General features: G+C 37.9%; 1 protein-coding gene across 2 annotated transcripts in view; it reads right to left on the bottom strand.

Annotated features, from left to right (window-relative positions):
• VAV3 (vav guanine nucleotide exchange factor 3) overlaps positions 1 to 12,031 on the bottom strand; it is a 154,020-nt gene that overhangs the window by 45,999 nt on the left and 95,990 nt on the right. For both annotated transcript variants that reach the window (XM_062003205.1, XM_062003206.1), the window contains exons 18-19: positions 9,879 to 9,901; positions 6,831 to 6,876 (exon numbers count right to left, since the gene is read on the bottom strand). In XM_062003205.1, the coding sequence (XP_061859189.1) occupies positions 6,831 to 6,876; positions 9,879 to 9,901 (69 nt within the window). The remainder of the gene's footprint in view (positions 1 to 6,830; positions 6,877 to 9,878; positions 9,902 to 12,031) is intronic.

The raw sequence follows: 12,031 nt of genomic DNA, 5'->3' as shown, positions 1-12,031 counted from the left end.
ATCCAAGAACAGTGAACATGCTGCTTTATCAACTGAACTAAAAAACATAGTGCCTCATGCTCTCTCCTCTCCCCACATCTCCTATTCCAAACAGGTTGGTTAAAGAATAACCTCTAAAGTTAGTGGCGCTGACAAATGCTTCCAAGGTATCAGATAATGCAGTTACTATTTAATACCCTGCTACACACTAAAGCTTAAGAAATGAGAGTTATGAAAAGCAAAAGAGATAACACATCTTCCATTTATTTGAAGGTCAGCAAGAGCAGCAATGAGGGCTGAACTCAAGTATTTTTCCTAAGTCTCTTACAAAGGTACTTTTTTCCTGACTGAATCACACCAAAGGGTTAAAACAACTGGGTTGAATTGATTGATTCTACTGAAAAATCAATCAGATCAATTTTACACTGTCAGTATTTGGAAAGACTAAGTATTAAATAAATTCAAATACAAAATTGCTGAGTTGTTTAATTGTGACCTGCAACCTAGTTCTTAGAACAGTCCAAGTACCATAGAAATAGGAGGTTAAGTGTGAATATAACGTTTTCAAGAAACTCAGTTGCAACCAGTAACCAATCTAAACATAGGTATCTGATTTCTATGCGAGGCAGATCAGTAATCCCTACTCTAAAAACAAGATTTGCACATATATGGATACATGTAAAGACAAAAGATACTTGTTAAAGGAAAATCTGAGATAATTTAGAGTTCTTTCAAGTACACAACGAAGACGAGGATCAAGATTGTACATTAATATGGATTAGCAAAATAACTTCTACAGGACTCACTGTAAGGCTCTCTTCCAGTTTTTACAACATGAGAGGCAAAGTTCTGTCCAGAGGAAAAAGCAGCAAAAGGACAGGAAGTAGAAGGTTGAAACAGTAGCAGTTTTTCTTTCAAATAGAAAGTGGTTTCCACAAGGGTCACCCAAAAGAACCTATGCTTGGATTACTTTCTTCAAAAAACTAATAAGTAGTATTGAAATGGGAGTAAAAATGTATTAAGTCTTGTAGAAGGTGCAAACTCGTTTCTTCAAAAACACTACTTGCAAAGAACTGCAGGAAGACTTCATTGAGTGAAGTGCCTGTACAGTAAGATTATGAACAACATAAGAAATTTGGCTGGAAGAACCTTTGAGGGTCCTTTTATCATAACTTGATCTAACTTAATAAATACAGAATAATTTATGTGTTCAATATTCATATGTTATGATGGACTTTCAAACAGCTGCCATCATACAGACAACAGATCTTGGAGTAATTGCTAGGTATTCTTCAAAATCAGTTATTTAATATCATAATCCTGCTGTGTACCTATGCTAGGAAATCTCTCAGAGCTGACCACAGAACTAGAAGGACCAACCAATCTTGGACCTACAAGTATGCAGACAAGTAAACAGGATGGTTATAAACACAAACAGGATGGATATAAAGAAAAGCTTCTGTATTAGAATCATTAAGCACATAATAGCTGTTTGGGCTAGAGCAGTGATGACTGGAAGGGATTTGACAGAGACAATTCATGACTGTTAGAGAAATAGTAACCAAAAAAAAAGTATTCATTATTTCATTTATTTTTTCCACTTTGATTCAAAAAGAAAGTGTGAAAGTAATAAGCAGCAGGTCTAAAATGAGCAAAAAGTACTTTGTCCATATAACTAATGATGACAGTAACAGTGAAAGGATATTGTGAAGGCCAAGATCTTAGACTGGCTCAAAAAGTGGTAATGAAAATACGTGGAAGAAAAATTGAGAGCTAAACAAAACCACAAGGTACTGGGGCAAGTACCACATCATCTTACCCCATGTTCTATCCTTAAGCATCCATTTAATTGACTGCTGTTGCAGAAAAGATCCTGGGCTAGATAGGCCTCCAGCCTAACTCAGCCTTATTGTTCTCTTCTCTGGAAAACTCAGAGGTGAGCAGATTAAAACCTCTGCTGAAAAGCAGCATCAGTTTCTCCAGCTCTTGCCTCTGGCCCCTTCTACCAAGCTGTAAATTCTTCCTCGGGCAGAAGGCATTGGCAGTTCTGGGAGCCTCTCTTCTGTGAATTTTCAGCAGTCTTTTTTCTCCCATGGGATGGCTGCTTTCAGTTTTACAGTGTTTCCCAAATTCTTCGTGTGAGAATGACTTTGAAGCAGTGATCAAATAGTGATTTAGTTAAATGAGTGAGCCACAAAAAAAGAAACCATATGCTTTAGAGTGCTGTTAAAATTCAGTAACTTTTGACTATTTTTAATCATTCATTGCCTTATTATCTTTGTTTTGCCTTCCAAGAATGACAGTACCCTGAAGATTAAAATCTGATATGAAAATAGATGAGTAAATGTAACACTCCTCTTGAAGATTAAGAGATATATAAATCCCCATAAACTTCAGCAGAATACTGTGTAATTCCTTTCCACTTGCCATGGTGACTAAAGGCAACTTTGGGTCATACGATTTCTACAGATGCCTCTTCCTTTTTTTAAATTGAGCTGTACACAATACAGTCCAATTTTTGGTTATCATACTTGTTTGACTATTTTGTCTGCTTACAACTTGATATTTTCCTTTTTTTCTGCCTTCCAACTCCCTTGTCTGTAAACAGTGATATTTCGCTTAGAACAGTCAGTGTCGACAATGGTTTCATCCTGAAAAAGCAAAAGACACTGAAGGATTTTAACCCACCTCAGCTTAAATATTAGGTAAATACATGCTGAGCATGTATTAAACACCATCATTTCTCCAAAAGAAAAATAAAAGGTTAGTTTCTCAAGATATAGAGACAGTCCCAAAAACACATCCAGTAAGACAAAAGAACCTAAATTACTCAACTCCAAACTAATCTTGCAATCCAACCAGACAAGATGAAAGAGTTTCACAAAATAAATATATTTCACCCTTTGGCATCCGAGTCTTCTGATGTTTAATTAAAAGAAAAGGCTAAAGGCTATGTTCTTCCCTGAATGTTAGCTCACTGCTGAGATGCCAAAGGGACATGCACCTTTCAAAATACTTCTCCCCAACAGGAAGGTAAAAACAATTTTAATTTAAAACACAACTACTCAAATAAAAATCATTAAACTGCATTTGAAATGCTTCATCGGAAGACAAAAACTCTGCCACCCAGAAATGCATTAGTGGAAAATTTCTTGCTGCAAAACGTTTGACATGTTCTTTCTTGTATCAAAACAAAGATGAATTCATTGTTTTGGGAAGCAACAATAGCTCAGCACATGGCATTATTGCTGTAGTAAAAAGAAACAAAGATCTTGAATGCAATATGTATTTCTAATAAATATGAGCAAAAACTAAATTTTATTTCATATTTTATGTCACACAATTGAATGCTTCTCTGAATTCACTATTTCTGATGTCCACTTGGAAGATGTGGACTGCTCCTAAGAACACGGTGACAACAAATACATTTACTGACTCTGGCCTCAAACCCCAACATCATCCCAGTCACATGATGTAAAACATGTCAAAACACATCTATCAATACTAAGAGTTGCTCAGGTTACAGCTGCAATTCAAGTGCTTGAAGGTCTCCAGGACATTCAGAATTGTACAGCACGTCAGCATGCCTCTGTCCTGCTAAGGAGTCTTCCTTTTGCAGCACCCAATTGCCCTCTTAAACCACCTGGTTCACATAGATTGAGACATACGCTGTATGCTTTATATGTACCTTCTACAGTGCATTTAAATGCTGTATAGAGAAGGAAAAAGTATCCATAACCCAATAAAATCCACCCAAAAGTGAAGTGTGTTTTATATATATGGAAAATCAAAGCTCATTTTTGGTTCTATAGCTTAATGCATTACCACGCAGGGAAGTCTTTATCTGCCTACCAAATCTAATGCTCCACAAACATTACAAAATTATCTCTAGGGAAAAACACACAAAACTATATTTACTTAGTTATTACTTTTAATTATTAAACCTACTTAACTTCCAAGTGAAGTAGATTCCTTCAAAACTCAAAAATGGTATTTTTTTTTTCTTTTAAAGTTACAGAGGCTGCACTTTTTAAGCTATAGGCTGCATTTTTATCTGTGATAGAAAATTACAAGAGCTGTATCAAAAGGACATAAACAAGCACCTTAGTCCACACGGAAATAGTCTCCAAGTCTCCTGATTACAGGATGCAATGGATGTTTTCTTACTGTGAAGCTTAGTAGATTACCCCATACAAGGGTAAGCAAAGGGGAAGACCTCAAACTTAAACTCTTCACTAGAGGAAGTTCTGTGAAATGTTTCTCTTTCCTGCAGTATTCCTTCAGGCTTTCCCCATGTACACATCCATTCTGACCAGTCATTAAACCCCATGCTTATGTTCACCGTAAAGTCTCTAAAGCTGAAAACAATGTCCAACGTATACTCTCATATTTCAGTCCATGTTGTCATGTCACCTTCCCAGAAGCTTTTCAGAGATAGTTAAGAGAGAAAAAAATAAGCTTGTAGGAGTCTGAGCAAGACCCTGAGGGAAGGTGCAGAAACAAATGGCCTGTAATGGATTGCTCTACTCAGACTGAAAAGGAAGACAGGAGCTTTTAGAAAGGGAATACTATTCACCCGTATATTGTATGGACACGAAAAAGAATCAAGTAACACAACTGAAGGTCTCAGAAAAAGGCCTATTGATGTTTTTCTCGAGTCTACGCTCAGAAAACTAAATACTGGGGGAGGGCTTGTTTAAGACTAGTTTATTATTCTTGGTAGATCTCTTTCTGTGGGTTAAAACCAAGACAAATACTTCTCCTCAACAAATATACTGACAGCCAGTTAGTAACAGGTCACCAGAGAACCACCTAGAATCTCAGGTGGCTGCCCCCATTGCTGAAATGAAGAAATACATTCCCACACCAGTTTTTCAGCACTGTGCTTTTTATTGCAGCAGGTTAGCTTTTCTTATCCATGACATGGGCTATTTCCTATACTGGGTTGAATGAGAAAGACAACAGTCAATCAGGACTACCAAGGACTTGCCTGGGGAGTCTGCAAGACAGGAAAGTTGGAGACATTCTTCAACTTTTCAGTTAGAAAAATGAGTTTTATCTCTAACAATTACATGCTTGGCAAAGAATTAACTGCAGGTTGCGATATCCCAGCATTTCTATTTGGGCAAGAATTTGCTTTTGGTTGGGCATACAATTGTTGTGGCACTGGAATGCAAATCCGAGTTAGACTTGCATATCAGAGAGCACAGAACGTGCATCAGAATGTGTTGATATATCTCACCGTCTAATACATCTCTCTCAACTGAAAACTATCCCCTAATTTTTACTATGGATAAAAGATACAATCATTACCACAACACACAAAGGTCTGAATATTGCTTCTCTGAGTAGTTATCACACATATATAATAACGATACAATCTAGTTAAAAGATTCCACAATCCAATTTCAACAGGATATGAAACACATGGTAGCTTATTACCCACTATGTCTAATTAAACAAGTCTCCAATGTTGTACTGCTCCATACACAGATTATTTTTTAACTTATATACTTCAGGCCATAAACCCAGTTATTCTCTTCAGATCCTGTTTTTTATCATCTGTGTAAAATCAATAATACAGGATTGCTTCACAAAGTATAGCCCAGACATCAGTCAGAAATAACTTCATAGAATTACTATTTGAACTTTGAGCTCCCAGCCTGAAAAACAGCTTTGCACAAGCTATTGCACTGCATACCTGACTTGTTAATACTGTGTCCCCCAACAAAAACTCAATATTTTACTTTCAATAAGTCAATATTTTACTTTCTTTGAAGGGAAATGAACTGCTGGTTCTGTCCCTTGGTTTAGAACTACGGCTTTCTAAGCCATTAGGAACAAAAGGACGATACGTGTTCCAAAACATGTCAAAGGTAGGTGAGTAATAAAGGTGTGGTCTGCTTCAGCTCTTTACAACACTGAGGCTTTCCGAGCCAAGGCAGCTGCAACGCCAGTGGCGCAACCAGCATTCCTACTTTTTGAAAAGTGCTTAGGTCTGCCAGCCTGTAATGTGGTGTATAGAGTTGCCATCCTGTTTAATGCCTCACTCCAACTCTTTTCAGGTGTCCACATCTAGAAATACTTAATAATCCACAGCTTAGTTTTACTGCAAATACTATCTGCATAAATCTCCAGTAATTAAACTGTACAAGAAACAAAGGACAGAAATGTAATTACTGTTAAAAAGTGACACTAAAAATATCACAGAGTTACACTGAAAAACACTGAGTATTTTATACAGACACATAATGGGTCCCCAGAGGAAACGTTCACCCACTTGAGAACACAATCTATAAGCAAGTACTTAATTTTGTTAAGGGCTGCTGCTGTCATGATTCCACAAATGCATCTACTAGAAACTACCAGGAAGAATAAAATCACTTTGAAATTCTACATTAAACTGCACTTGGTTTATGCCTTTTAGAAAAGCAACTCAGGTTCAATACAGCTAAGCACTGAGCACCACGGCAGTTAAGAGAGTTGAGAATACACACAACTTAGCAGATCAGAACATAAGCTTTATAAGCAACTGTCTGCTTTTCATCACCAAGTTATTTCTTTTAAAAGCACAGAGAACAGGGGGGTGGGTCATGTTCACTGAAAGCCCAGAGGCATTTTGCTGTTCAGTAAGAACTGAAGCACTAAAATTTTTTTGGAAAAAAAATTTGAGTGCAGTGAGCTGACCTTATGTTTGAAATCACACACACAGTGATCATTTCAGGCTTTCACAACTTCAGTAATAAAGTTCTCAATGCTGTGTGCTTACAAGAATGTGCACAATGCAACCTGATAAAACAAGTTACAGCTTTCTTTTTAATGTTTAACTAGTAAGAAGTTATGAAACAAACCTGGGTCCACATGTCTAGAGTTTCTTCTGATTCCATTTGTTCTTTTCTGCATAGCAAGAAAACAAATTAAGGATATGAATAAACATGTTTTCATGTAGGCACATCGCACTCCTTTCATTCTCACAATCTACTAGGCAAAGCTGGTTTTCTTATTTCCCTCAACCACCACCACAATTTATCTTGTAGAAAGATCATTCTTTGAAAAAAATAGACAGGTTTTTCGTATATCCTATTTTTTTCTGACACTAGGCTCAATATCATCTTGGTCTGTAGAAGGCTTACTCATATATAAACATCTTTTGATAGCCAGAACAAATTTATTTTTAAATCATTTATTAATAGGATAGTGAGAAAATGTGCAATTTGGCATTATCTGCCCCAGACAACATCCAAAAACACAAAGTATCAAAAAGCTGCTTGCTTTGGTTTAGTCAGGTAGAAACTTTTACTATTTCTACTTCAAAAGACTACTATGGAATTTTTAATTTTCTGATCTTCTGGGCAAATACTTCATTATATTTCGTGACTCACTTTCCTCTTTCTTTCACATTTGGACTGAGACTTCTAATTTTTTTTTTTAAATGCATTTGATACTCCAAGACACTTGATATGGATCCCTGAAAAGGTCCATGGGAAATAATGCACATCAGCAAATTACTGATCTGCTTTTGCAAACTTGTTCCAATTGGTAGCTTGCATCAAGGTTCATGCATTTATTTATTTTTTTCATCAAACCACGCAGAGAAAATCATGTTGCATAACAAAGGGAACAATTAGGTTGCTCCGATTTCCTTGCAGTTGATATAGCTGATGCAGGACACACACAACAAGGCAAGCCAGAAAGCAGTAACCTGAGGCACAATCAAATTACTAAGCCCTGTAGCAAGCTGAAAAACTGAAAAGCTTGGTTTAAAAACAGGTCCCAGCCTTGAGTGTGTGGACGTACTCTCTCTGTACCACACAACTCTCCTTGAAGAAAAGATACAAGTTTTGTTTCATTTGTAGTGGAAAGAAGAAAGATTTAAAACTGTTGCTACAACAAAATTAATATTACTGAATAAGAACAAAAGGCTCAATTACTTCCTAGTTCTTTTTTTTCATGGAGGTTGTATTGCTGATAAAGACTCATACTGAGTGCTGAGTAACTGCAGATTTGCACAGGAGAGTGAAAGAGGCAGGAGTGGGAAAAGTAAGCATGAAAGAGAGAAATATTTCTGTAACTGAAATGAAAAATATACAATAATTCTTTGACAACAAAAGTCACACATACCAAAGGACCATATGGAAAACAACTTTAAGGAAATAATTCTTGAGTTGTATAAAACTATGCTCAATACCCTTAAATATATCCTTTTTCAATATCCTTAAATATATTTCAGTACCAGTAGATTTTATTACATTACTGGTATGAAATCTAAACCCATGTTTTCCAAAACGACAGACCCTCACCTGTGCTCAGGTTTCCTTCTGCACAGAGGGAAATAAAGCAGGCACTTAAAGTGTCCTACTAAAAACAAAAGTAATCCTGACATTATGGCTCAAGGCAATAGTCAACAAGCCAATAGCTCCAGAAAGGAAGTCACTTTTCCTCACAAAAATAACAAAAGTATACAAAGTTTGGAGGTGAGAAGTCGAGAAGCAAGAGGGATTAGATACAACCAATACACACATTTTCTTCATCCTGCCACGGTATGCTCAGCACAGTTAGCTTTATTGAGTCTTATGGCAACCTCAGCCACAAGGCCCAGCGACCAGTCTATTTACGGCTCCCCAGCACTGCCTGTCAGCTCTGGTACTGGGAGACATCTGGCAAACGGACCATGCTGTAGTTCCCTACTTTTAAGCACCCCTGCATATTTCTAGGGAGAGACACAAAAAGGGGTCAGTGCACGAAGGAGGCACAGCTGAGGGAGCAGCAAGGAGAAGGGCAGGGCAGCACAGTCCTCTCCACACCTGGAGTTCCTTCAGGGTGCTTTGCCTTTCCCCTGCCAGGCCCCAGGAAGCCATTGCTCAGTACTGCACCCTGTGCCCACCCAGACTAATAGACGAGGAGCATGTGGGGGTGCCTGGGATCCCCTCATCTGCCTGGGGTCATAGCTCCAATATCAGCAAGCACAGATGTGGTCAGACCTGTACAGAATTGCCCCCTGCACACATCATGGCAGCAATAACATCCTTCCAATTCCATTATGTTCCATTTTAGTGATAGCATCAAACACACATGCTTATGGAGGGAAGTAACATACACACTGGTATGTTGTTCATAACCAGCATGTCATTTAAACAGTCGAACTACCATAAAATTTCTCATCTCTGACTTTAGAAGCTTATATTCTACATTTAAAGCACTGCATCTCTTTCTTCAGAGCTGGCAGACAAAACTCAACTGCTGTGCCTTTCTGTACTTCAGTGGACAGGCATCAGGAGCTGGCAAGAAAATAACCTAGGGTACTTTCTGGGCTGACAGCAAGGTACACACTATATGCACCACTGCAGCTCCTCTGTCCAGGCACCATTTTACTATTCTCTCTGAATTATATAAGATCCATAACCACTGGATAGCTCTGTCAATTAATGCCTTTTTACATGGAGAGGCAAACACTGTCCTGCTGGCCCTTCACCAGCCTGCTGTCTGGCATGGTAGGGTGGTACAGGAGTATGTTACCCCAGCGGGACTCAGGAGCACTTGGAAATAAAAATAAATTTTTAAAGATTACTTTTATCTATACTGTCATAATTTTCCAGTAAGGATCTAGACATCAGTTGCAAAATATGTTTTTTACCTGTAACAAAAACTTCCATCCCTTCCAGTGCTCTCTAAGTCAAATCAACTCCAAAATCGCCTCATTTTTAATAGTGTATATTTATATTTAATTATTAATACCTTGTTTCTTAGGCAACTTCTATTTTCCAGCATTCTCAAGAAATCTGTTCTTAAACACAGAAGTGAAACACTTACCTGCTCCAACAGCACGTGCACGAAGTAAATAAGCAGTTCTTATGTCACTAACAAAACAAACATCACATGCAAAAAAAACAAATCCTTACCTCATGTTTCAGGTTCCCGTGTTCTGAAACATAAGTGAAAATTGGCATTATTGGCAACTGTAAATTGTATACTTGTTATACAACAATCTCAGTCTGCACTATGTTGCATTACAGAGAACACTGCTGCCTTCTTTTGCTACCTGATCCCTGCAGCAGCCGCCCCGGCAGCCCAGGGCTGTGCCAGGTCCTGTTGTGCAAACCCGGCTGCCCTCCTCCCTCCCCGCCCAGTGCCGCTGGGCTGTGCCCGGCTGAGCAGGGACGGCTCCTGGCTGCAATCACACTGTACTTTTCAGCAATGGCTATCTGTTTCACTAAACTTTATCAACTTTTAGAACATTTCAAAAACATGTTATAAGTATTGTCCTGTTGACAATTCAAAAGCTACAGTTCCTCGTCTGTCTTCTCATAGTGTATCAAGATGCACACCTTGAGCTTCAAAATTTTCTGCATTTCACATCTTTAAGTTCAATTCAGCACTACACCACTATATCACAGACTCTGAAGCCATTGATGTTTTATTTGCCACTTCCACTATAAATTTCCTTGCACTAGTCAAAAATTAGCAAAAAAACCAAGTCTTTCAGTGATCAAAAGGACTGCATCAAGATCGTAACAGTTCTGCACTCACCCACCACCACACATAGTAAAAACGGTGGTTTTTACATGTTTCTTTCCATGGCAAATCCCGTGACAGCTATTTGGGTGTACTCTGGATTTTGGTCCTGTGCAGCACCAAAGCACACACAGCTGTATTTACCTGCATGCACTCTCTAGCACTGCACATGCCATTGAGGCAAAGCACAAACTGCACATGCCTGGTCTGTATTTCATCACATTGGAAAACTTTTACTGTAACATGGTGTAAACAGTAAGCCACGTTAACAGTAAAACATTTAAAAAGCTTTAACTGCAAGTGGATTTTGCTCTGCTAAACAAAATTTACATAAAACAGTACAGTGTGGGAAAAAAATATCTTTGGCTTTCTAGCCTTTTATGCAAAGATGATAAGGCATGCTGAGACCAAGCGCGCCGCTGAGCACTGTGGGCTGGGCCAGGGAGGCACAGCCTGTTTACCACTGCCAGAGCTCTCTTCTCACGTACACTTCCTGTCACCATCTCAGTATTATCAACGACTTCAAATGAAGGAAAGTTATTGTGGTCAATACTTGCAGGAGGGCCAGAAGATCAAACCCAGACTTAAGCTTTGGGGTTTTTGCTTTTATTTTTTTGTTTTGCTCTCTTGCGGTTTTGGGTTGGTTTTTTTTTTGAATGACCTACATGTAGCTCTGGAGACCTCAACAAATGTAATGGAAATGTCTTTCTAGCCTATAGTGGGGTTAAATGATTCTGATATTCAATGGTTGCTGTTGAATATTATTTTTACCTCTAGGTAAAATCTCAAACCTACCCAGATAAATGAGTTCTACTTGGTGATTGCAGCATCCCAATACTTTTCATAAGACACTCACAACTAAGTTTCAATGACTGTAATCAAGAAATCACTACACAAGAAAACAATAAATAGTTCTGATAGTTCACATTAAATAAATTCAAAAGGAAGCAGGAAGTGGGACTGGGTTTAAAAGAAAGCCCAAAACTGTTTGCCAATGTTGTTGGACCGAAATGCCATTTGTGACTTTACTATTCACACTTTGGGAATAGAAAAATATCCAGTAGATGTATTTCCACATAAAAGTCTATTCAAAATTAAGACTTATGCTTGTGTTATTTTACTGTAGTTTAAATATTCCTGTATTTCAAAATATTCTGGTTTAAAGTACGTTAATTGCTTCCTCCTGAGGTATTTTTTCCAAATGTTATGTAAGTAGAAGGCACAAAACCCTGCATTGCTGTTTATTTGCATTTTTAGGGAAAAAAAAAAAAGAAATCTGAGACTATCCACTTGCAAGTATTTTACAAACAATCACTTGAATTCAAGTCCCTTGTTTATCACCAATGTGTCAATGTAATTATCAAGTCAGGGAGGTCTCAGTTCTGACAACAAACTACTTATATTGTCATAGTTCAGCACAATTTTTAGGTTTTTCCATTTATTCACTGAGGCCATGATACCATTGGGTCACATTCTGATAATTATATTTTACTATAAAATCAACAGGAGCAGCAGCTGGCCTCAATAAGTGAGGGAGCAC

This window comes from Colius striatus, chromosome 10 (assembly GCF_028858725.1).
Source record: "Colius striatus isolate bColStr4 chromosome 10, bColStr4.1.hap1, whole genome shotgun sequence".
NCBI classification, from domain to species: domain Eukaryota; kingdom Metazoa; phylum Chordata; class Aves; order Coliiformes; family Coliidae; genus Colius; species Colius striatus.
This window is presented reverse-complemented; position numbering and strand designations above follow the sequence as displayed.